At 32.9% G+C, this 27,015-nt stretch overlaps 2 protein-coding genes, 1 long non-coding RNA gene and 1 pseudogene across 3 annotated transcripts; 3 read left to right on the plus strand and 1 right to left on the minus strand.

Moving 5' to 3' along the window:
* Nucleotides 1–48: 48 nt before the first annotated feature.
* On the plus strand, nucleotides 49–1,007 carry LOC130494868 (uncharacterized; annotated as a pseudogene).
* Nucleotides 1,008–12,009: 11,002 nt separating this feature from the next.
* LOC108862400 (aconitate hydratase 3, mitochondrial) lies at nucleotides 12,010–17,160 on the plus strand. The gene is made up of 19 exons (XM_018636511.2): nucleotides 12,010–12,463; nucleotides 12,561–12,665; nucleotides 12,761–13,014; nucleotides 13,095–13,280; nucleotides 13,421–13,582; nucleotides 13,753–13,897; nucleotides 13,987–14,129; nucleotides 14,204–14,260; nucleotides 14,352–14,431; nucleotides 14,506–14,581; nucleotides 14,708–14,893; nucleotides 14,978–15,045; nucleotides 15,137–15,255; nucleotides 15,339–15,460; nucleotides 15,576–15,674; nucleotides 15,745–16,224; nucleotides 16,328–16,426; nucleotides 16,510–16,752; nucleotides 16,828–17,160. The coding sequence occupies exons 1-19, from the start codon at nucleotides 12,196–12,198 to the stop codon at nucleotides 16,894–16,896; spliced, it is 2,961 nt and encodes a 986-aa protein (XP_018492013.1). The 5' UTR covers nucleotides 12,010–12,195; the 3' UTR covers nucleotides 16,897–17,160.
* A 3,366-nt stretch (nucleotides 17,161–20,526) lies between these two features.
* LOC108861225 (uncharacterized protein At4g04775-like) lies at nucleotides 20,527–21,079 on the minus strand. The gene is made up of 2 exons (XM_018635053.1): nucleotides 20,906–21,079; nucleotides 20,527–20,805 (listed from the first exon to the last, which is right to left on the minus strand). Exons 1-2 carry the CDS (start codon nucleotides 21,077–21,079, stop codon nucleotides 20,527–20,529), a joined length of 453 nt encoding a protein of 150 aa, XP_018490555.1.
* A 998-nt stretch (nucleotides 21,080–22,077) lies between these two features.
* LOC108856490 (uncharacterized) lies at nucleotides 22,078–23,149 on the plus strand. Its single transcript, XR_008934398.1, has 3 exons — nucleotides 22,078–22,264; nucleotides 22,334–22,405; nucleotides 23,072–23,149. It is a non-coding gene; the product is annotated as an uncharacterized LOC108856490 (long non-coding RNA).
* The last annotated feature ends 3,866 nt before the right edge of the window (nucleotides 23,150–27,015 follow it).

Below are 27,015 nucleotides of genomic sequence, written 5' to 3' on the forward strand. Positions count from 1 at the left end.
AATTTTCACAAGATTTTCAGAGTTTTAAACACGCTTGCACCTAGTTTGATGGCCAAGCCTACACATACAGTTCCCCAGAAAATAAGTACAAGCATTCGATTTTATCCTTATTTCAAGGTACATAAATTCTTCAATGATTTTTTCTTCTAAAATGTTTAAAGATTAAAATGTTTTTCATTTTATTTTAGGATTGTATTGGAGCTCTTGATGGTACACACATTAATGCGATGGTACAAGATCCTGAAAAAGCAAGTTATCTTAATCGAAAGGGAGTCTTTCACAAAATGTACTAGCCGCTTGTAACTTTATCTTGAGTTCATATATGTTTTAATTGGATGGGAAGGTTCAGCTTATGACTCAAAAGTTTTGCAAGATGCAAGAAGAACTAACAGACTCCAAGTACCAGAAGTGATTATAACCCAATTATATTATATGTATGTGTTATGTGATAATAATTGATCCACTGTTTTCTAAATTGAATGTGTTATGTCATGTCTTTTGGTGTTTCAAGAGAACATTATTTAGTTGATTGTGGGTTTGCAAATCGACGTAACTTCTTGGCTCCACTACAAAGTTTGGTATCATCTACAAGAATTTCGTGGTAAAGGTCGTGATCCAGCAAATCAAAATGAACTATTTAACCTTCACCACACATCTTTGAAAAACGTCATTGAAAGAAATATTTGGTATATTTAAATCTTGTTGTTTGGTTTTTAAATGTGCACCACAATTTTCTTTCAAGACTCATGCAAAGATAGTTCTTGCATGCGCTGCCTTACACAACTTTCTTAGCAAAAAGTGTCGTCCAGATGAATTTTGTAGTGATGAAGATTGAAGAAAATGAGGATCAAACTTTGGAAGAAAATGAGAATCAAACTTTGGAAGAAAATGGTATTGAAGAAAAATTTCAAACTCAAGAACAAGAAAGAGAAAACGCAAGGAAATGGAGAGCAACCATAGCTGCTAATATGTGGAGACATGCTACTAACACTGGTAGCCAAAGATAGTTGATTCTCACATTATTTTACGTAAGGTTTATGGTTTTATTTGTGTTTCTTTATTTTTGATGGAATTTTTTTTCCTGCTTTGGAACCATTTATGGACGCGTAAGTTTCTATAATTTTTTTTGTTTCTAAACAGTAAGAGAGCTCCAATCTATCTTATTAAAACAGAAACATTACAACTTCTTCTAGGTGGATTTTTAAATTGGACATCACATTATTATTCATACCTTAACCTTTCATTTAAATATTTCCTTAAATAACTATATATCAACCAACTATGTGACATCTTACACTCGATGTATAATAATTTAACTATATTGACACTATACATTATATTATACGTATATTCGTAAACAAAAAAAAAATCCATTCTTTTTATTATTATACATCGAATGCGAGTACAAATTTAAAATTTGTTCATAAACAACTATAATTTTTATACATTATATTATACATCTGTTTGTAAACAACTATAATTTTTGCATACATTATACATTATATCATACTTCTGGACATTATATTATACATCTGTTCGTAAACAACTATATTTTTTTATACATTATATTATACTTGTGGACATTGTATTATACATCTATTCGTAAACAGCTATAATTTTTTGCATTATATTATACATCCTCTTTAGTTGACTGGGAGTCATTAACAAGTCATTAGCCAGTTATTGATTAATATTTAGATTTTAAATTGCTGGATATAGATATCAGAATATATATATTTCTTGATACTCAAATAATATAAGTATAACATAGAACATTCTATAATTTAAAGGGACGGATTTGCCTTAGATATGCAATAACTAGAATATATTTCCGTATCTATATAGCAAAGAAAAGGACAATAAGATATAACATCTTTCATTTTTTCCTGTACAATTGTTGTTACGGTTTATTAATTACATATCAAAACATGGATATTTACAATAAAATTTTACTTTATGGGTCATAATATTTATATTGTGAATAAGTATAAAACAGAAACATTGTAAGCATTTAACTTTATAAAAAAACACATTAGTCATTTTCTTATTGAACTTTTTACATATATATTCAAAATACTATTTTGTTAATAAAAACAAATTGAAACTATTTTTTTGGATTAGTACAGTTTCGTTTAAATTATTTAACCAAATATAAAACATTTATATATCAGCACGGTTAATCTTTGTTGGTTTTTTGCATAAATATTTTTATTTGTCTATTGTATAAATTATAACTATTTTATTAATATCCTAAGAAAGACTTCAGTTATGTTAGTCTAAATTTTATTGGTTAATATTTAGATTATTGTTTTCACCTTTACATCTATACTACGAAGCAGAGAAATTCACAATTATATTAAACTACACAGTATTGAATTGGACATACTCAAAATTATTTAAAACTACACAATATAAAATTAGACAAACTCCAAATTATATTAACTACTATAGAATATGGATTATATGTTAAAACAAAAATGGAATCCGCGCGGTCGCGCGGGTCATGATCTAGTTTACATTATAACATAAAAATTTACATATAATGAAAACAAAGCATTTACCAATATAATAATTCGGTCCATTAACATTCAAAGGTTATCATTGCCAAAAGAAACTCTTCAACTTTGCCAAGATGGACTTAAGTATATTTTTCATGGTTAGGATCTCAGATTTTATAGTTTGTTACAGAATTTTGAGAAGACGATAACGTTGTATCAATTATTAGGATGTACACTACAATATTATCATAAGCAAAAATTTAACTTATGAATAACTTGCTGCTGATTATCTTATTAATTTCATGTTTACCTCTTCAAAAAAACGTACCCACTAACTGCATATATATAGGATCATGACCATCTCTCTTTGAAGCATAAACATCATTAAACTCGAGAGAAAAGGTTAGAAACTTCTTATTCTTTCTTCTTACATTCTTTTTTTTAATAGTTTTGCATTATACCTTATATATTTGAAATAGATGGATGATCATTATACATGTTTTTTTTTCTTATGGTTGTGCAACGTTCTTTTATTATAGCATTGAAGGTCACTACCTTACAACCTAGTGATTTTAGAAAAATGGATCTAATTGACATTTAATAAAATGTAGAATTATAACTTACAAGGACATTTGCAATACATGTATTATTGACTTTTGATGTTTATGTATCTTACTTGTCCTTACTCAGTGAGAAGATATCCTGAATTTTATAATGTCTCATTAGATGGGAGATTCACGAAGAAATGAAAAAGAAAAAGGTGACTATAATTCATGGAATCATTACGAGACTAGGATATTAATACAACTTCTTGTGGAAGCAGTTAACAATAACTGGCATGACTCTTCTGGCTCCTTCAGTAAATTTACCGTTGAATCAAAGATTTTGCCAGAACTCAATAAAGATGTCTTCCGTGCAAAATATTTCAAGAACTATCAAAGCAGACACAAGTATTTAAAACTACAACATCAAAATTGTGCCGACCTTCTACTTTATTCTTCTGGTTTCAGTTGGGATCCTTTAACCACAAAATTTACAGCTTCAAATGAAGTCTGGAATGATTATTTAAAGGTAAGTATTTTATATTTGAAAATCTGGATATAGTAATTATGAAGCATATTATGTGTAATTGATTTATTTTTTCTTCATAACACATCCAAAACATAAAAATTTACGTAGTGATACATTTGAATTTTTGAGGATTTGCAAATCATATTAAGACATTGCTACTCGGAAAACGCAGTTTAATTAGCTGATGGTACTGATGCGCGTACATACAAAGCTGTAGAGACTTCAAATGAAGAAAATAGGAATGATGTAGACAACATATATGAGTTTGGTGCATCAACTCATGATCATGAGCTTTCAGAACAGTATGCAACATTTGATTCTCAGACAGTTCCAGAGTCTCGTACGGAGAAGTTTCAACCAAAGAAAAGAGCAAGATCCGAAAGAGGTGTTTTACAGAAGGATGAAAATCCAGCAATGGCTGTTAGTACTCAGATCTTGAATATAATACAACGAAGAGAAGAAAGACAACAAAAAGAAGCATCAGAAAGAAAGATTAATGTATGAGATGCTTTAAAGGAAATTTCAGACTTGGAGGACTGTATTCGTTTCAAAGCACTTACGCAGATTCATCATCTCGGAATCAAGACGTTTTTTGTTAAAATGTCGGTGGAAGTATTTTTATTGAACTTTTATGTGTTTTTTCTTATGTTGGTTTTGGGTTTTCTTTTTCTGCTTTTAATACATTTCAAGTTTTGTTTTCATAGTTATAAATTTAAGGTCGTGTTTTCAGGAGACTATAGTCAATAATTTTAATTTTAAATCATCCTAAAATCAATAGTGAATCATTCTTAAATCTGACATATTTGAATAGATAAATCAAAAATATTTTTAAAAAAATATGATCTATTTTTAAATCCATTAGTATTGATTATAAGAAGTAACTATAAATCATTAATGAATCACTCAAAATATTACACATTTTAAATCAGCTGGAGTTGAGTTTAACATCTACAACGAACAACACCCCCTAATAGTTTATTTTAAGTTATTGTGTACACTTTTAGATTTATATGATAGATTTTGACTAAATTTGATGCGATTTAGGTATTTCGTGTCTTTTTCAAATCCTAAGAGGGGTGTATTCAATTTAACATTTGATGTGATTTGTTTATTAATGGAGTTTTAGATTATTTCAATAAGTTGCAGAGATTTAGGTGATTTTGGTTAAACTACTCTGGAATATCACCTAAAACCATGAGATTTGAGTTTTTTTTTAAACTAAGAAACTCCATCCAAACACCTTAAAATCATCTGAAAACTTTAAAACTCCGCAACTTAAAATATTTTCAATAACAGTGGATTTCAGAGTACTTACGAAATGTCAAATTCAATAATAATAGATTTTAATATTCATGTTTGAATAACAATAGATTTATCATTTTAATACCAAACCCGACCGGGATCAGATAGGTTGGTTCATCCTAATCTATCTTATTAAAACAGAAACATTCTGTTGGACCTAACATTTATTTTGTAAGTTTTTAAATTAAATACACATTTATACTTTATAGTTAAACATACATTAAGTCATTAATGTTCCTTTCTTTATACTACTATCCATGTTTCCAAACAATATACTTATTTCTTTATACTACTATCAATGTTTCCAAACAATATATTTTTATACTACTATCAATGTTTCCAAATAATACAATAATTAATCTTAGTTTTTTTTAGATCTATCATTTTCTCTTTAAAATTTTGTAGAAACGTCATAATTTCATAAATTGCAAAATAGTGAACTTTAAAATTTCGATTATAAGATTACAAATTATGAAACTATTACAATTTAAATCCAATTAGATTACATATCGGTCATCCATCAGTTCAATCGGTTAGTCTCGGGTTTTAGTGATTTTTTAATATGAATATTTTAAAAACATAAATTGAATTGTCAGATCTCCGGATTAACCGGTATAATCACAATCGGGTTGAATTTAAAAATACTGATTTAAATGCAAAAATATTTTAAATACAAACTCTTTAAAAATAACCAAAATATTTGTTAAATTATTAGTGAAACTTTTCATCGTAAAATATTCCGCGCTTCAAAAGCGCGGGTCAAAATCTAGTATATATTATACTAGGATGATTCTTAGGATCCTTAGAAAAATAGGTTGGTTCATCCTAATATATATTATACTTTTTAGTAAACTAACTATTAAATTGATTATTAGTGTATAAAAATATTATTTCCTTAAATAAAAGTTACGAAGTTACCTAATATGATTAATGTATATATGGCAATTAATGATTATGAATAATAAAGATTTGATGACAATTTTTGTATTCTCTCTCATTTTTGTTTAATTTTATATTATTAAAATAAATTAAACAATCACATCAACTATATAATAAAAAACTTTAGATTTTTTTTTATGTTATATTTTGATTTTTTTTAAATGACTATAAATTATTAAAATTTTAAAAATTCCACTTTGAAAATTTTGTGAACAATGAATGAATTTTGTTCTTGTTATAACAAGATACAAATGATCATAAAATCGTATTGATATGAATTCTCATTTAATATATACTCATATATTAATATCATTTAAATTAAAATATGTACAATATAAAATACATAAATATATTTATTTAAAATTTGCATTGAAAAACTATCACATAAAAAAATTGAGATTAATGGTTAAAATTTTTTGTTACAGAAAATATAAATATGTTAATAAAACCTTATGGTGATATATATTTATAACAATATATATTATACATCTATCTCAATGTCATTCAAATTTAATTATATACCGGATAAAATAATTATTTTGATTTACTTACCATAAAAGTATTGTAAATAAACAAGACACATTGTTTTGATTTATATGATTATTCTGATCCCATATATATTAACTAAGAAACAATTGATTACTTTAGCAAGTGTAAAATCTTATTAATTAGTATTTTTCAAAAAAATTTACAAAAGATTGATGCATCAAAGATTGCTATTGAAATAACCTAGCAAAAACATAGATTGCACAATAAATTTGCTACCTAACCCTAACCTATTTCTCTTCGTCATAACATTGACAAAGAATAATTTGAAATTTTATAATCTGAAATAGTAACATTTTAAGAGTCCAGTTCATCGTTTTCCTTAAATGAGCTAGATAATTTTTAATGATTAACTAAATAGATCACATACATAGTTTAATGTGGTTTTGGTTTAAAAATTATCGCATACCCAAAATAAATATGAACCATCATCACTTTCATTGGAAATTTTGTTATAATAGAAAATATAGATTTGGGAAAATTTTGAATCCAAAAAACCGAACCAAATCCAATCTGAAAAGTAGTGCTGAACTTTAACCAAAATTGGTTAGATATCCTAACGGGTTGAAAATTTTGGTATTTAGAGAACCGGAACCAAATCCGATCCGAACCGAAATATTTCGGATGTCCAAGTATATTCGAACCAGATTTGTAGACTTAAATATAATAATTATTTTTAAATTTAATATCTAAAAATATACAAAATATATAAGATTTTTTTTAAATTGTCCAAAATACTTGGAAATATATACACATAAACTACATGTTTAAAATAGATAAATCGTACTAAAAATACTAAAAATACCAAAAATACTTAAAATATCTATTGATTTTCTATCCAAATATTTAAGCTAAACCAATTTTTATGTTAAGTTTAAGTGTTTTGACATACAATATTAAACTTTATATGTTATATATTATTTTTATTTTTATATTTTTAGAGATTAAAAATATATATAAACTTTAATTTAAAAAAAAAATTAAATGAGTTATCAGAATCCGAAACCGAAGCCACAAAGATCCGAACTGAACATAATAAAACTGAGCCAAATGATACATAATTGTCTATCTTTAATTAAATGTAAAAGAAATTATCGGTAACGAAATAAGTATTTTTTTTTTTTGTCATCAGGGTAAACAAAAACTCTCATCTAGATTCGGAAAACCAAGCCGGTAACTCTGCATCCATGTGAACAACAAAAGCCAGTTGAAATAAATATTGTTTATAATATTTAAATACATCTTAATTAAAAAAAATTCACTCTGCATAAAAGGCGGACTAGTGATATGTTATTATTCACATTTTTTGACGATCATTTAGAACCTAATCTATACTATTAAAAGTACAGTTTTGAAGCACCAGGGAGCGTCCACATCATCGGAACAAACTTCTTCAGAAAGATGCCACGTGTCACTATTTTTTTTAAAGAATATAATATAAGAAATATTACATTAAAATGTCTATAACGAATTATTACCATTTTATGTTTAAGTTGAATAAATAATTTCGAAAATAAGAATAAAATATATACAATATAAAAATGGTAGTATTCCATTTTTTACATTTAGTTTACATTTTTATTATTTCCAAAAAAATCTAAATGTAATATTTCCCAAAGATGTCACTTGACATTATTAAAAAAATAATAAATATGAAATAGAAAGAAAATGAATAATAACTAAATATAAAATATAAGAAATATAAATATTACATAAACATCTATCGTAATATTAAAATTTGATATAAAATAAATAAAATTAGAATAAGTACATGTACAAGATAAAAAATAAAAAAAATAAGTAAATTTTCAATATAAGAAATAGAAAAACTACATGAAACACATATCTGAAAATATGTAGTAAAATAAATAATAATTAAATTTGAAATATAAGAAATAGAAATATTACTTTAACCATCTATCATAATATTAAAATTTGATATAAAAGCAAAACAATTATAATAAGTAAATATACAATATAAGAAAAAATAAAAAAAAAGTAAATATACAATATAAAAAATGTAAAAACTACATTACACACCTATCTTAAAAATTTTACGGTTTTACATTTTTATTATTTCCAAATATTTTTATAAGTAAATATACAATATAATAAAAATAAGCATACAATATAAATAAAAAAAAATAGAATAAGTAAATATAAAATATAAAAAATAAAAAATAAGTAAATTAATATACAATTAAGAAAATAGAAATATTACATTAAACATCTATCGTAAATAGAATATTACAATTTGATATAAAATGCCAAACAATTAGAATAAGTAAATACACAATATAAAATAAAAAATAAATAAATAAACAATATAAGAAATGAAAAAAATAAATTAACATCTATCTGAAAATGTATAGTTGTACACTTTTATTATTTCCAAATATTTTATCATTAGAATAAAAATATAAAAATATAAAAAATGGTAGTATTACATTTTTTACGTTTAGTTTACATTTTTATTATTTCCAAAAAAAAATCTAAATGTAATATTTCCCAAAGATGTCACCTGACATTATTAAAAAAATAAATAAATATGAAATATAAAGAAAATGAATAATAACTAAATATAAAATATAAGAAATATAAATATTACATAAACATCTATCGTAATACTAAAATTTGATATAAAATAAATAAAACTAGAATAAGTACATATACAAGATAAAAAATAAAAAATAAGTAAATTTTCAATATAAGAAATAGAAAAACTACATGAAACATATATATCTGAAAATATGTAGTAAAATAAATAATAATTATATATGAAATATAAGAAATAGAAATATTACTTTAACCATCTATCATAATATTAAAATTTGATATAAAAGCAAAACAACTATAATAAGTAAATATACAATATAAGAAAAAGTAAAAAAAAAGAAGTAAATATACAATATAAAAAATGTAAAAACTACATTACACATCTATCTTAAAAATTTTACGGTTTTACATTTTTATTATTTCCAAATATTTTTATAAGTAAATATACAATATAATAAAATAAGCATACAATATAAAGCAAGAAAATTAGAATAAGTAAATATAAAATAAAAATAAAAATAAAAAATAAGTAAGTTAATATACAATTAAGAAATAGAAATATTACATTAAACATCTATCGTAAATAGAATATTACAATTTGATATAAAATGCCAAACAATTAGAATAAGTAAATACACAATATAAAAAAATAAATGATAAATAAATAAACAATATAAGAAATGAAAAAAATAAATTAACATCTATCTGAAAATTTATAGTTGTACACTTTTATTATTTTCAAATATTTTATAAGTAAATAAACATTATAAGAAAAACAAGCATACAATATAAGAAATAGAAATACTACATTAAACATATATCATAATATTATCATTTGATATAAAAGCAAGAAAATTATAATAAGTTTATATACAATATAAGAAAAAAATAAACAATAATTAAATATACAAAATTAAAAATTTACATTAAACTTTTATCGTAAAGAGAAATAGAAATATTACATAAAATATAGTAAAAGTCTCTTCTATACAAAAAAATATGTTTGGATAAGTTCACATTTGTGTTACAAAAAAAGTGTTATAAAAAAGGATAAGTTTACATGCACATAGTGAAGAATCAACTTATATGAAATATTTCTCATATCGCTTCATCACTCATAGTTTGTTCATCTCTAGGCATAAGTGTCTTTTATATTCTCTAGAAAAATGTAAATATGCAAAAAAATATACTCATCATTCAATTTTGCAGTTATAGCGTTTGCAAAGGAAATATAGAGTAGAGACTACATTTTGAAAATAAAATATATTGTTTCCAAACCAGTAAGATAGAGAGAATGGCGAGTGAAAATTGTGGATTTTTTACCATGCACATGACTGTTTTTAGTCTTCTCATTTCAGTTCATCACACAAATGAGCAAGAACCATTCTTTCCTAAGAACAAAAAGAAAATAAATCATAACGAGTTACAATTTTCTAGAATGATGGTAAGTATTATTGAACAATAACGAAAAAACTAAATCTAGATCTATCATAAGCAAACACACCAGCCATAAACACATACAAGCAATGGTAAGACACAACCAAATCTTTCATCATAAACAATTGCAACACAAGGAGTGAGGGACACAACCATCTATCATAAACAAACACATCATCCATAAACACAGCCGCGATTAATATTACAAGTTAAAAAGTATACCATATTGATCTTTAAGATGTACACATAGCAAGATCTTGAAAGTAACAAATAGTGGCTTTGCCAAAACCTAATGAAAAGGATCTCACTGCCACAAACCGGAAATTTAAACACACAAGGATCCAATTTTATAGTTGTACATCAACTGATTCATATAATTATTCTATCTTTAGCTCTACAAAAGAAAAGTCAATGCAGCAATTACGAAAAATAAAGAAAGAAACTGATCACCATAATTGAAAAAGAACATGAACAAGCTTGAGAATGAGAAGAAGGATGAAGGAGAAGAGCAAACTATGCGTTGAAACCGATTCTCTACACCAATATTTCATTACCTTTAAGTCTTTAATTCAATCAGAGAGACCCTTTTTGACACATCTCACAATTCAAAATTTGACTGGATGAAATTGGTGATTTTTTGCGGAAAATTTCAAGAAGCAAGCACATACGAGAAGAGAAAATGATCTGTTATAAAAAACGGTTTTTCAAGTCATCGACTGATTTTCCATGACAAATGAAAATGATGGCAAGCTTAGTTTATGATAATATTATTTTACTTTTTTCATGTGATTGTGTATAAAAGTGAAAAACAAATTCGAAAAACTAAATTAGATTTATATTTAGGATACAACTATTAGTTATATGTTTATTTGTTAAAAATAATCGAAGTGACATACTGTTAGAAACTAAATTAGAACAAACTTTAAAAACATGATTCTATTTTTGATTTGTAATTTTATTTGTAAACTAATAGAAAAATTTGACGTGATAAAAATATAAAATTAATTTACGGGCACGAATCGTTTCCGTCAACGTGGAGATGAGATTAGGATCCTGTTTATGTTTTTGGTTATTGACATTTGGTTTGGTTAGGTTAATGTGGATAAGAGATTGCGATCCGTTTATGTATTTGGTTTTTAATTGACATTTGATTTGATTAATTTTAAAGCCAATTTTTAAAAACAAAATGATAGGAAAAAAAAATTTAGTCAAAAGAAAAAACATATATAATACCAGATGTTCTGATTATATAATATAAAGTTCCGTTGGAAAATATTTATTAGATCCCATAAAAAATAGAAATAAGAGTTCAAATATATACAAAACTTTCAAAGATTAAACTATCACAAAAAAATAAAACAAAAAAGTTCAACTATCACAAAAATGTTTACATCAGTGTAAAATAAAATAATTTAAAACTCAAAAATATTCAAATTCTTTATTATGCATATTATAACTATAAAATATCCATAGATTCACAAAATATATAGTTCAGAATACAATATCCAACGAAATAATTATATACAAAATATTTGAGAAAAAATAATTGTCCCGGGCGTAGCCCGGGTTAACCCCTAGTAATTTATCAAAAGGGATGATTTGTTAAAGCGGGGCCCATAGCGAGATAAATCGGAAATAAAATATGATCTCAGCTCTTAAATGGCACGCAGCCCTAGGCTTCATTTCGTCTCCACACGCCTCTCTCTTGCCTTCAGTCGTCAGATGCGCTCCTCCTCCATGATCGTCTTCATCTGATTCATCACTCCATCATCATCATTATCATTATCATTATCCTTATCTATCCTCAACAACCTGCATCGGAAAGTGTGATTTGATTTTTTTCGTCATGTATAAAAACGCATCTTCCTCCATCCTTCGAGCTGCTTCCTCTCGCTCCTTCCGATCATCCTCTTTGACTCCTTCCTCCTCCTCCGCCGCATCTCCTTGTTCTCTTCTCGGTCAGAGATCTTTCGCCACTTCCTCCCCCGCTTTCCGATCACTTCCTCGGTGGAGCCATTGCCTTCACTCCAGACCTTCCCCCTTTGGCCTCACCTCTCAGATCAGAACTGCTTCTCCCGTTTTAGACAGACTCCAGAGGAACTTCTCTTCCATGGGTAACATTTCTCTCTCTCTCTCTCCGGATCTACCTTCGATTTCGCCATCTTAAATACTTTCGATCTGTGCTTATTTATTTATTATTATTTATCTCAGCGTCAGAGCATCCTTTTAAGGGAATCTTCACGACTCTTCCTAAGCCTGGTGGTGGAGAGTTCGGAAAGTTCTACAGCTTGCCTGCTCTCAATGATCCAAGGATTGGTAATATTAAATCTCTATCAACCAACCATTTGATTGTTTTATAAGTTACCGTGTGACCCAAACCTAAGAGGAAATTAATCACTTTGTTGTTGCAGATAAACTGCCTTACTCTATCAGGATTCTTCTCGAGTCTGCGATTCGTAATTGTGATAACTTCCAAGTCACCAAGGAAGATGTTGAGAAGATTATCGACTGGGAAAAGACTGCTCCTAAACAAGTCGAGATTCCGTTCAAGCCAGCTCGTGTTCTTCTCCAGGACTTTACTGGAGTTCCTGCTGTTGTTGACCTTGCTTGTATGCGTGATGCTATGAACAAGCTGGGCAGTGATTCCAACAAAATCAACCCCTTGGTACCTTGCTTTTTTTTTCTTTTTTTTTTAATCTTATCTTAGGCTTCTGGATTTCTTCTTACGTAGACCATGTCTCCCAGGTTCCGGTGGATCTTGTGATTGACCATTCTGTTCAAGTTGATGTTGCTCGATCTGAGAATGCTGTGCAAGCAAACATGGAGCTTGAGTTCCAGAGGAACAAGGAGAGGTTTGCTTTCCTTAAATGGGGTTCTACTGCCTTCCAGAACATGCTTGTTGTGCCTCCTGGCTCTGGTATTGTGCACCAGGTAACTCTTTTACAGTGTGCAAGTACATGTTCTTTGGTTTTTTTTTTTCCTTTTTCAACTTCAAGTTCCAGTGTTGCCTTCATTTGATTTTCTTCTTTTGTTCATTTTGAAGTCCTTTAACCCTGTTCGGAAAAATTCAGGTCAATTTGGAATATCTTGGAAGAGTTGTTTTCAACACCCAAGGCGTTCTCTACCCAGACAGTGTGGTTGGAACTGATTCACATACAACTATGATCGATGGCTTGGGAGTTGCTGGATGGGGAGTTGGAGGCATTGAAGCTGAGGCGACAATGCTTGGCCAGGTAAATTATCGAATAGTATCATCTACCATAGCCATATCTTATGTTGGTAGATCTGGAGCTACTTTACTGATTATAAGATTAGATAACAAAATTTATGATTCTTTTACTCGAATTATTGATGTTTGTATACTGTATAACCTTCCTTCTACTAACTCCTTTTTCTTTGACAGCCCATGAGTATGGTATTGCCTGGTGTTGTTGGATTCAAACTGTCCGGGAAAATGCGAAATGGTGTTACAGCTACTGATTTGGTTCTAACAGTAACTCAAATACTGAGGAAGCATGGCGTTGTTGGAAAGTTTGTTGAGTTTTATGGTAAGATATTGCCTTATGAACTCAAGTGTCTACCTCCTTATTGATTGACATGTATTTGTTGGAGTATCTAAGTCTTTTTTTCTTCTTAGGTGATGGTATGAGTGGGCTGTCCCTAGCCGACAGGGCTACAATTGCCAATATGTCTCCTGAGTATGGTGCAACCATGGGCTTCTTCCCTGTGGATCATGTGACTCTACAGTATCTCAAATTGACTGGAAGAAGTGATGAGACCGTGAGTCTTTTGGCTTTAATCGTCCTGGGTATATTCATCCATTTGTCTGGGCTGATATAATACTGTCATTTCAGGTGGCCATGATTGAAGCATATCTTCGGGCAAACAATATGTTTGTTGACTACAATGAGGTAAATCAGCCTTCTGCTTTACATGCTTGGGGTTGTATAAGTTTTGCTTGTTGGGTCTGATATGACTTCTTTTACTTCGTGAACAATAAAGCCTCAGCAAGAGCGGGCTTACTCGTCATATCTAGAACTGAACCTGGACAACGTTGAACCTTGCATTTCTGGACCAAAGCGGTACGTCTTTTGTTGGTTTTTCTATATTGTATTGTTTGATTACTTGATCCATCTTAGTGATATCTACTTTGCAGGCCACATGATCGTGTTCCTTTGAAGGAAATGAAAGCTGACTGGAATTCATGTCTCGACAATAAAGTTGGATTCAAGGTATGCAATTAGGAGCTTCATTGAGGTCTTGTTTCATTAGAACCTACTCAGTCTATATATTGGCTGCTGTTCCACATTTGGGTGCCACTGTTTCTTTAAATGCATTGTGCTTTACATTTTCTGCAGGGTTTTGCAATTCCTAAAGAGGCACAAGAAAAAGTGGCGAACTTTTCGTTCAATGGAAAACCAGCAGAGATAAAACATGGAAGTGTGGTGATTGCTGCGATCACAAGCTGTACTAATACATCAAACCCCAGTGTCATGCTTGGTGCCGGTCTTGTTGCCAAAAAGGCTTGTGACCTTGGCCTACAGGTTGGTTTCAGGCACTAGATCAAATTAGTCATCTATCTGAGGGCCTGACTTTTGTAATCCTTTGTAAAAAACTTGCCTCTCTAGGTTAAGCCTTGGATAAAGACAAGTCTTGCGCCAGGCTCAGGAGTTGTTACAAAATACTTATTAAAGAGGTACGTCGTAGTGTTTTCAAGTTTTTTTGTTGTTAAGCTTGATTCTTGCTTCGGTGTGGGATAACTGATGTTGATATTACACTCTATTCAGTGGACTGCAAGAATATCTGAATCAGCAGGGATTCAATATTGTCGGCTATGGCTGCACTACATGCATTGGTAACTCCGGAGAAATTAATGAATCAGTGGGAGTTGCTATCACAGAAAATGGTATTCACAACTAAGACTTTCTTTGGACTTGTTACGTTTGTATATCTAATTTGTGTGGCTAATTTCTTATTGCTTGTTGTTAGACATTGTGGCGGCTGCTGTGCTTTCCGGAAACAGGAACTTTGAGGGTCGTGTTCATCCACTAACAAGAGCCAACTACCTTGCATCTCCGCCTTTGGTTGTTGCATACGCTCTTGCTGGAACGGTAATAAATCGCATGAACTTGTAAAAATTCAACCTACACTTCTGTATGTGATAATTACACATGATCCTTCATCACATTGCTAATTTAACTCTCTTTTTTTTTTCTTATTTCCCAGGTCAACATTGACTTTGAAACGGAGCCCATTGGCACTGGAAAGAATGGCAAGGAGGTCTTCTTAAGGGACATCTGGCCAACCACGGAAGAAATTGCCGAGGTATATACACAGAGAACAAAACTCCCCCTGATACAGGATTTTTTAATGGGTCTTTCCACATATGGATCAGGTTGTTCAATCGAGTGTTTTGCCTGACATGTTCCGAGCAACATATGAGTCGATCACCAAGGGTAACCCGATGTGGAATGAGCTGTCTGTTCCTGAAAATACCCTCTACTCATGGGATCCCAAGTCAACTTACATTCACGAGCCACCATACTTTAAGGACATGACCATGGATCCTCCAGGCCCACACAGTGTGAAGGATGCTTACTGTTTGCTCAACTTTGGTGACAGTATCACCACTGATCACATCTCGCCAGCTGGTAACATCCAAAAGGACAGTCCCGCTGCGAAGTATCTCATGGAGCGTGGCGTTGATCGCAAGGACTTCAACTCATATGGAAGTCGCCGTGGTAATGATGAAATAATGGCCAGAGGAACTTTTGCTAACATCCGTATCGTTAATAAGCTCATGAATGGGGAAGTTGGCCCTAAGACCGTTCACATTCCTTCTGGAGAGAAGCTCTCAGTTTTCGACGCGGCCATGGTTTGTTTTATGTTTTATTTATTCGAAGTTTGTATGATGTACTGTACGTTGATCATGTCTAATGTTACCACCTTATCACATAATGTCTATATTGTATTATCAGAGGTACAAGTCATCTGGAGAAGACACAATTATTCTAGCTGGTGCTGAGTATGGAAGTGGTAGTTCACGTGATTGGGCTGCTAAGGGGCCTATGCTACAGGTTTGTTTAGAACCCTGTTCGCTTGCATAAACTCGTCTTAAGATTTTACAGCCACTGAGACAAATTAAATTTGAATCTTTCAGGGTGTTAAAGCAGTGATAGCAAAGAGTTTTGAGAGGATTCACCGAAGCAACTTGGTGGGAATGGGAATCATCCCACTGTGCTTTAAGTCCGGCGAAGATGCAGACTCACTGGGATTGACAGGTCACGAACGCTACACGATCCATCTCCCTACTGATATATCGGAGATACGACCTGGACAAGATGTTACCGTCACTACCGACAACGGAAAGTCTTTCACTTGCACAGTCCGCTTTGACACTGAGGTAAGTAAAATTAAAAAAATAATCCGTTTTCAAAACGGTTTGTGAGATGTGAACTAACCAATGGTAAATATGTAGGTGGAATTGGCATACTTCAACCATGGAGGCATTCTTCCATATGTCATCAGAAACTTGAGCAAGCAGTAGTCAGCGGTGAAAGGAACTGACAGAAATCTTTTTAAATAAAGAGGAGGATCTTTACGCTCTGTTTTTCAAATGTCATATAAAAAAAAAGGCAGATACGTCTGTCCGAGGATAGGTGAAACGGTGGAGTGATCCATCTCCTGCAATGTGTTTTTTTTCCTACAGTTTCAGTTGTTATTTTACTCGTATGGCTCCCTTCAGTTTGTGCAACTTGCAAGGGCTGAGTATATTATTTTGGGAAATAATAAAAAAAAGCGTTTACAAAGATTTTACCTTCTTGTGTTTAGTATACCCAGTTCGTCTTAAAAAAAGTTTTTTTTTTGTTTTCTTTTTTTTTTTAAGTTTTTTGCCTTAGGCGAAATATAAAATAAAGACCATTTTGTGAAAAAAATTAACTTTTGTTTGTTGTATTTCTTTAAATTAAAACCAAAAATTGTGGTATTAAAAAAAATTGAAAAATTATTTTTTTGTGTAAATTAAGTTTTATTAATGGAAGATTGAGAATGAGGAAAGGTAATTTTTTTGGTTATTATATTTAAACTAGATTCGATCCCCGCGCATACATAAGTGTTGAAATTAATATATTTTTTAAGATGAAAAGTTTAAATTTTGCATGGGATTAGAGTAATATTTTAGTGATGATGATAGATACTGAATGCAAGTAACTAACAAAAAGAGCAAATGGTTCATTAAAATAACATAAATAATGCAAAAAGACTTCATTTATCCTGAAGAATAAAGTCTGTAATGTGGTCCATATTAGAATATCATAAAATAGACAAAAATCAAAACAGTTATCTTTATTTAAATGGGTACGAAACAATTGCTATCAGAGGTAGATACATACTTGTTATAGCTGAATAAGAACTCTTGATATTCATGTTTTGTTATCAAATCTTGTGGTTGCTTAAGACTACCGTTTGTTTTTCATTTTTCTTTGGATTATCCTTTGGAGTTTTGTAACAACCTTTGTTATAATCTCGTTTGGTAATATTATCTATAAAAACTTAACTTTATATGTTATATATTCTATCTAACAGTATTAGTGCTTTGCTATAAATCTTTGTATGATATCTTGGATAATATAAGTCTTTTTGGTTATGAATATGAGTAGCCATTTATAAATGGGTTGACATAAATTGTTAAGAGGTACTTAACTGGTGTTAATGAAGTCTTATGGCTGTTTTATGGGTCGACGACCTATTTCCACACCAGAACCTTCATATAGTAACAGATCCACACAAAGTTTCACCCTCATCGTAATTGAACAAAATTAAACTATAGAAACCTATTTCCCCCCACTTTGAAAGTTCGAAACTCGTTTCCACACAGACGAAAATAAATGAACTAAAATCGACATTAAGCGGTTTACTGTTGGTTAACTAGCCTTTGATTAAAACGTTAACCAATGGTCAACCTAGTTAATACCAAATGACCCGATTAGAACCCTAGCAACCCGATTAGAAACAGTAAACCGGCTTTAATGAACCAATTGACCCAAAAAAGACCAAATCCCTAAATCCCCAATCTCTCTATCTCTTTCACGACACAAAACAGAGCTCCTTCTTCTTCTTTCATGAGTCAAGGACTGATCCGTCGAAATTGAAAGGAAAACGGTGAGCTCGACACTCTTCTTCTTTGTTTATTGTTTATTGTTTCTGGTTCCCGTCGAAATTGAAGGGAAAACAGTGTGTTCATCATCTTTTTTTTTTCCGGAAGTTAAAAATGGAAACGCTGGTTGATGTAGCAGTTGATTGGAGTGATGTTCCTGAGTTTGAACCAGAGAATGCCGAAGCTCAGCCTGAGTTGGAATCAGAGAGTTCCGAAGCTGAACCTCCCGATGTTGACTCCGATGGTGAAAATAGAAGGGAGCGTAATGACTATGAGATTGAGAAAGAAGTATTGAGCTGGGTTGATGAGCCTCCAGTGAAGCACAACTTGTATCCAGAGACAGACGATGATGAAGAAGGAGAGGAAATTCAGAGGATTGTTTATCGGCGCAATGATATTAAGAGAGGCAATGGAGAGTTGTATGTCGGGCAGGTTTTCATCAGTGGGATTGCGTTTAAGGAGGAAGTGCTGAACTATGCTCTGAAAACAGGCCGGAACATCAAGCAGAATCGATATGATAAAACAAAGATTGGGTTTGTTTGTGAAGGTAAAGGCTGCTCTTGGCGTATTTACTGCCAACCTCAGGGAAATCTCCTAACAAATGGCAGGTGAAGATACTGAAGAAGGATCATAGTTGTGTTCCTACTGGCACATGTGAGATGGTCAAAGTACCTCAAATAGCTCGCTTGTTTGTTGACAAGATCAGAGAAGAACCTGAGTATTTTATGCCAATGAAGATTGAGGAGCTGATTATGGAGAAATGGAAGATCAATGTAACAAGGCCGCAATGTCAACATGCTAGGAATAAAGCTCTGAGATGGATTGAAAGAGAATATGATGAGCAGTTTGGAAGATTGCGTGATTACTGCAGTGAGATAAGGAACTCGAATGAGAATTCTTCTGTGGAGCTTGACTGCGTGCGTAATGATGACAGGATTGATGTCTTTAACAGATTTTATGTGTGCTTTGACGTCCTTAGAAGAAATTGGAAAGAAACTTGCAGGCCTCTAATTGGAGTAGATGGCACTTTTTTGAAGTCTAGGATGAAGGGACAGTAAAACCGTCGACGAACAAGACATATTCTTCAACTCTTTATGGATGTGCACATAGGGTGAGCTTGACAAATAGGACTTGCAGTTGTAGGAGATGGGAGATTACAGGGATTCCTTGTGAGCATGCATATGGAGTTATGATGACAAGAGGGTTGGAAGCTCAAGACTATGTGGCTCACTGGTTTAAGACAACTACTTGGAGGAAAACATATGCTGAAGGGATTGTTCCATTGCGGGGAGCAAAGTTTTGGCCAGTCGGACCAGAACCACCAATCATTGAACCTCCACCACCAGATCAACCAGGCCGTCCTAAGGAGACTAAAGCAGACAAAAAGAGGAAGAAAGGAGTGAATGAATCACCAGTGAAAAAGAAAGAGAAGTTCTTGAAGCGAACCATGCATTGTGGAGTATGTGGTGAAGCCAATCACAACTCGAGATTCCATAAAAAGAATCCAAAAAGGTGAGTTTCTGATTTCTTTGTGTATGTCGTTTGTGTTTATGGTGTGGGTTGTGTCTTATTTTTCTTGTTTTTGGTGTGTGTCGTTTCAGCCTTTTTTAAGTGATGACTCTTCTCAGCCTGAATCTTCTCAAGGTGTTTTCACTCAAGCCACTCAAGCTGAGAAGTGAAGAAGGAATGAAGTGAAGTGAAGAAGTGGAGCTTTTTTTCTTGTATTAGGATCATATTTCTCGGCATTGTAGTCTATTATAATGGGTTTTAAACTCTCTTTTGGTGTGTTCAAACTCTCTTTTGGTGTGTTCAAACTTGAGTCTTTGTTTAACATGATATTTTAATGGCTTTTAGATCTTGTTTTTCGAGATTCTTATGACACGAAACCAACTAAACACACTTAACAAAGCAAATTCATGAGATATTCCATTCTTGAATAAAACACACTTAACAAAGCAAATTCATGAGATATTCCATTCTTGAAAACAACATCTGAAACAAAACACACTTATCAAACTGAAGCTATATTATCTTAGACAACACAACCATGGTCAAGCATCCTAAAGCAACAATCCCCATCACTTTCTTCATTTCCCATTTGGCTTCACTAATGGCATCTTCCATTCTTGAAAACACCTCGGTCTCTAACTTCATTTCAAACTCAGCAAACTTCTTCCTCTCTTCTTCCACACGGTCATCTATGAGTGTTCGTTCAAGTCTGCCTACTCGAAATGTCAATGCCTCAATCTCGTCAAGCAATGCCTCATCAACCCATTTGTATGCGTGATTATCGTTACTCAGCTACAAACAAAGACATTTTGATTCTGTCACTTTATAATTTCGATTCAATTAACCCACACAAAAAGAAGAACAATGACATTCATATCAAGCGCAAACTAACCTTTCTCTCAGCCGCAAATGCACATCGATAGTATCTCCTGTAAGGATTCGGTACAGATTTAGACATCTTCGTCACCACCAGTTCCCCACACCAGCATCTCTTCGGCACACCAACAACCCTACCTCTTGCTCGAGCGGCAGACGTTCCAGTCGAATTTCCAGATTCGTCACTCATCTTCTTTGAGTTTCACTCTGTTTTGTTCTCTGGTTTTTCAAGATTTTAGGGTTCTAAAAAAGGGAAATCGATTTGGGGAAAATTAATAGTGGTTTGAGTCGGGTTTTATTCGTTTTTAATTGGATCTTCGTCTGGGTCGGATTATACCAATATCAACCAATACCATCGGGTTTAATATCGGTTAACGTTATAAACCATTAAAACCAAGATTTATTTTCGTCTGTGTGGAAACGAGTTTCGAACTTTCAAAGTGGGGGGGAAATAGGTTTCCATAGTTTAATTTTGTTCAATTACAATGAGGGTGAAACTTTGTGTGGATCTGTTACTATATGAAAGTTCTGGTGTGGAAATAGGTCGTCGACCCCTGTTTATATATACTTTACTTTGTCTTTATTTTTTTCTAAGTATAGTGTTTGCATTTTATTAAGAAAACTTGGTGATAACTTATTTTCCTAAGCATATTTGCTTTGAGACTCATATATATTATCTATTCTGATAAAAAAGTATAAAAAAATACTGCATCGTAAATGTCTTTTAGAATTAAAAGAAACTGTTAAATGAGTATGATTTAAACTGGTTTACCATCTATCTATTTGTAACAACCATCATTATTAATCGGATCCTGGTTGCATTTACAATTTGATTAATTTTTCCAACCAGTGTTATTCCTTTTGGTTTAAGTAAATTGTCACACGTATTTAATTAATTGGTCCAAACATTTTTTCTTTCTTGGTTTAACAAAGTCGAGTGATGTCAAAAGTGTATAAAGTAATCAGTACTATACTAAAAGGGAATGAGGAAGTGATTTCAGCCTATCCACCTCAGCATAGAAATTCGTCCAATCAGTAGATTTTGTTTTGACACGTCACTGTTCTTAAATCCAATGGGTTTTCGTATGGGTTCTATTCAAATTATTAGTCGGCCCATCCAAACCTAAGCCCACAAATCTGTTTCAAAAATATTTGTGTTTATTAATACGAAAGTCCCTAATCGTTGAACTCATCTTCCATCCTAATCGTTCTCTCTTCCCAAAACGTCTGCCGATCAATATTCTATTGGACTTAATGGTATTGTCTCCTGAAGCTTTAAATCAGCTTACCTTGGTCTCACTAAACCATGAGATTTTCTTTTCTCCCTCCAGTCTCAACTGCAGTCTCCTGTTACGACGCCGCTTTGCATTCTCCGGTCAGATTATGAATACTACGGATTCACGTTTAATTGCTAACGCCACTGAAGAGTTAGTTTTTTTTGCAGGTTCAACACAATCGGCAATATCAGAGCTTATGAAAGGAAATTAAAGGCAAATGATTTCAATTACCAGCAAAGGTAAGAACCAATAACGATCAATTGGACTAACTTATGATAATATATTCTAATTTAACTTGAAGCTCATGTCATATAGTCATATGTAGTGACTGACTGTTGCTCGCAGTTGGTCGACATGTTAATCCTTGGGTTTAAAGTTTCGATCCAGTCGTATCAGGGTGGGATTAGTTTGTTACAAAAAAATCAGTACTTTAATCTTATAAAATCAGAAAATTACATACTAAAATTTGTTTACCTAATGAACTCTGATGTTGATTGTTGTGGATGCTTGTGGAGGCCTCTTACTATGTCCAAAAATTATTTGACGTTTAGATATATTCTAGATGTTATTCTTGATCTTGCTTTAAGTAGATCTTATTGATTTTTTTGTGATTCTGATTTTATATTTGTCGGTTAGATTACTTCCTCCGACAGCTATTATTGGTCTTGCTTTCAGTATAACGTATTAATTTTTCCGTGCTTCTGATTTTATATTTGTCGGTTAGATTGGTTTCTCCGAGTGTTATTCTTGATCTTGCTTTCAGTATATCTCTTTAATTTTTGTTCTAAATGATGATTAGTACGCTCTATATATGTCTGCTTCAGTTTCCAAAGTGATCCGATTTATTGTTTGAAATTTTTTCCTAACACTTCAGTTAGTTTATTTTTACTATTATGTCTCCCCAGTTTCTATTGATCCTACAGAGATGTTCAGGTTCCAATCTTTTGAGTAACTAATGGCGTAAGCTAACACTAACGAGATATGTTTCTTCTGCACTTTGTCCATTAGAAGTTTATGTATTTTTCCATACATCTTATACCGTGTTATTCCATTTGTTATAGGCATCACTGGTGAGGTTTCTGAAATCAGGACAACATACCATTATCGCACTCAGTCAACTCAGCGAGTGCGAGTAGTGGGTAGTCTTTTTTTTTGTTATTTACATTTAAGATTATGTTTCAATCCTATAAACGTTGACGAAGTATATGTCTTGTTGGATCAATTATTAAAGACCAATGGGCTTTTAATAATTATATATATGTGAAAACGAAATGGGTCTCATGGAATGAAGAAAAGCCTGTTGGCTTTAATGGAACACATGGGAACATCCCACATCGGGGAAAAGAGGAGAAATGGAGTTGCATATATATGTCTTTGAGACATGAGATGTTAACCAGCTCAGTGGAAGGAAGAGCTCTCCACGCGCGCCGCCGCCGTCCGTCCGGCTCGGCGTGGGCTTGGGGCTTGGGTCTTGGGTCTTGGTGGAGGGCCTTCGGCCCGTTAAGACTATTCTTTTTGGACCAAGTTAAGCTCAACGTTTTACTATTTAATTTCTTAAAAACGGCATGACGTTCGTGTGTAAACGGTGCGGTGTTTGTCTGAAAACGACACGACGTTTATCAGTTCGCCCAAAGATGAGAACGAGTCAAAAGAGAAGATCTTGCGGAGAAAGTTTCTCAACTCAACTCCCTCGATTTCCGCGAGATCGTCGTCCACGTGCAGCATCTGTTGCGGGAAGTGGGTCGTCTTCGTCTCTTTAAATATCGCCTCCTCTCTTCCTTCATTTCTCACTTACTTTCACATCGATATCACAGCAAAAAATCCCTTAGCGTAAGTCTTTAGTTTCGAGAGTGTTTCGTAGCTTTTATAGTTCGATAGGGCGTTCACGAGTGAAGCGTGAATCGTCGCCATGGTTTTATCCTGGGACTCTATATTCGTACAGTCCCGTCTCACTACGGAGCGAATATAAAGAGTTAAGGAAAGAGATATCATATCTCGACTCCATGAACGGTTTCTTATCGGGTTTCGTTTCGTCTATTCAATCGTTTCTTTTCTTAACATCTCGCTTTTATTATATCGTTTATTTGATTCGGTTTTCCGGCTTCTACAATCTTAACTCTTTATCGCTTTCTGTCTAAAGCTTTAATCGGATTGAAAAACGATTTATGAAACGGGTTTTAAGGTTTTGTAAACGGTTTCAAAAACGTGTTTGCGATCTGCTCTCTAGCACTTCCGCGAAACGTTTAAGATACTTTGTTATTCAAAACGTTATGTATTTGAATCGTTTCCACGAACGCTTCATAAAGCGAGTTTGTGAAACGATCTAAAAGTCTACACAAACGGTTTCTGCGAACGCTTTAAGCGAGTTTGCAAAACGTTTTCTCAGACTTAAATCGATATGATTTGGTTCAAACACAAAAAAAAATGAAAATCGATTTACATTATTATTTTTATTATTATATTAATAATAATTTGTTATTGTTGAATGGAGGACTAATCCGTTTTCGTGTTTTCTCAACAGAAAAATGACGGATGCAAACAACACCCCCATTGACACTACCATCGCGCAAACTCCAATCAACGTTGCTGCAACTGATGTATCTGGTATGACTACCGCTGGAAACATCCCTGCTTCCTCAACCGCTGCAGCAACAACAACCACTACCCTTCCTGCGGGAAACAGTGCTGATGAAACCACGCGCCGTAGCTTGTTCGGTGCTGGTCTTTATCAAACGAATTCAGGTCTAGGAACCTCAAGTGGTCCGGTTGCAGTACCAACTCCTCCGTCTGTGCCCAGCCTGTTCACTCAAGGACTGATGCCAGACCAGTTTGATGGCAAAAACTTCAAAACGTGGCAAAAGAAGATGATGTTCTTCCTAACAACGATGAAGCTGGACAAGTTCATCCAGGAGGACAAGCCCCTTGTCTCTTATGGGATTGATGATGTGCACACTCTTGCAAGTGTTGACATTTGGGTGCATTCTGACTTCGTCTGCAAAGGCTACATTTTGGGTCGCCTCATTGATCCATTGTACCGTGTCTACTGTGACATTCCAACGGCCAAGGAGCTATGGAGATCACTTGACAAGAAGTACAGAGGTGAGGACGCTGGCTGCCAGAAGTATGTGGTTGCAAAATTTCATGACTTCAAAATGGTGGATTCAAAACCCATCATGGATCAGGTGGAAGCGTTCCAGCTCATTTGCCATGAAATCAAAGCTGAAGGGATGTCCATCTGCGAGACATTCACAACTCTTAGCTTCATTGAAAAGCTTCCTCCAAGCTATGCTGATTTCAAGAACTACCTGAAGCACAAGAAGAAGAAGATGGGCCTTGAGGAGCTTATCATGAGGCTTCAGATGGAATCCAGGAACCGAATTGCTGACAAGATCAATGCTAAGGAGCATAGTGTTAACATGGCTGAGCACAAAGGCAAAGGAAAGGCACACGCCCATTCTCCAGCAAAGCCTTCGAAAACTGCTGCAGCACTGAAGGCTACTGGAAAAAACTTCAAGAACAAAGGCATTGAAATCAATGCGAATGTGGAGAGATTCAAGGAGAAGTGTCACTACTGCAACAAAGTGGGACACAAGACTGCTGAGTGTCGCAAGAAGATCAAAGATGAGAAGGCTCAGGCAAATCTCACTGAGGAGGATCTTGTTGCTGTGGTGACTGAAGCCAACATGGTTGAAAGCAACAACCCCAGGGAATGGTGGTATGACACTGGTGCAACCACCCACATTTGCACTGATAGGGCGATGTTCAGCACCTATCAGAAAAGCAAGACTCAGGAGAAGCTCAGGATGGGAAACACTGCAGTCTCCAAAATTGAAGGACGCGGCAATGTGATTTTGAAGATGACATCTGGACGTGAGGTCACTCTGACAAATGTGAAGCATGTGCCTGACATGAGGAAAAACCTGGTCTCGGGAACCTTGCTCAGCAAGAATGGATTCGCCACAAGCTTTGAGGCGGATAAGCTCGTGATTAGGAAGAATGGGATGTATTTGGGAAAGGGGTATGCTAAGGATGGACTGGTCAAGTTGAATGTAATGACCGTCCCTCCGAAAGTTGTAGCTCCAAAAGTTTCAATGAATAAGAAAGAGCCAGTTGCTTATTTGGTTGAGTCTTTTAATATATGGCATGAAAGATTAGGCCATGTAAATAATAAATCTATACAAAGATTAATGAATTTAAATTTAATTCCCAAATTTAAAACAAGTAAACAAAAATGTGAAGTTTGCGTACAGGCTAAGCTCACAAAAACGCCCTCACCTCGTGTTGAAAGAACTAATAAACCTCTAGATTTAATTCACACTGATTTATGTGATTTAAAATATATGCCAACTAGAGGAGGGAAAAAGTACTTTGTGACCTTCATAGATGACTGCACAAAATATTGTTATGTTTATCTTTTACATAGCAAAGATGAAACTTTAGATAAATTCAAAGAATTTAAACTCGAGGTCGAAAATCAGCTTAAAACAACTATTAAAGTAGTTAGAAGCGACAGAGGAGGCGAGTATGATGGTCCATTCAATTCATTTTGTAAGGAACATGGAATAATACATCAAACTACAGCCCCTTATTCACCAGAATTTAATGGAGTTGCTGAACGAAAAAATCGAACTCTTAAAGAGATGATGAATGCAATGTTGCAGGAATCTGGGTCACCCCAGAACATGTGGGGGGAAGCGTTGCTTACCACTAATTATATCCTCAACAAGATTCCACACAAAATAACTGGCAAAACTCCATATGAACTATGGAAAGGTAATTTACCTTCGTATAAATACCTCAAAGTGTGGGGGTGCTTGGCAAAAGTTGCGGTACCACCACCAAAGAAGGT

This window comes from Raphanus sativus, chromosome 5 (assembly GCF_000801105.2).
Source record: "Raphanus sativus cultivar WK10039 chromosome 5, ASM80110v3, whole genome shotgun sequence".
Taxonomy (NCBI): Eukaryota; Viridiplantae; Streptophyta; class Magnoliopsida; order Brassicales; family Brassicaceae; genus Raphanus; species Raphanus sativus.

Coding starts and splice junctions, on each gene's coding strand:
- LOC108862400 (XM_018636511.2), top strand. CDS start 12,196: ATGTATAAAAACGCATCTTCCTCCATCCTTCGAGCTGCTTCCTCTCGC. Junction 14,261..14,351: donor TGTTTGTTGACTACAATGAG/GTAAATCAGCCT, acceptor TGAACAATAAAG/CCTCAGCAAGAGCGGGCTTA. Junction 14,432..14,505: donor TGCATTTCTGGACCAAAGCG/GTACGTCTTTTG, acceptor TCTACTTTGCAG/GCCACATGATCGTGTTCCTT.
- LOC108861225 (XM_018635053.1), bottom strand. CDS start 21,079: ATGAGTGACGAATCTGGAAATTCGACTGGAACGTCTGCCGCTCGAGCA. Junction 20,806..20,905: donor CATTTGCGGCTGAGAGAAAG/GTTAGTTTGCGC, acceptor CTTTGTTTGTAG/CTGAGTAACGATAATCACGC.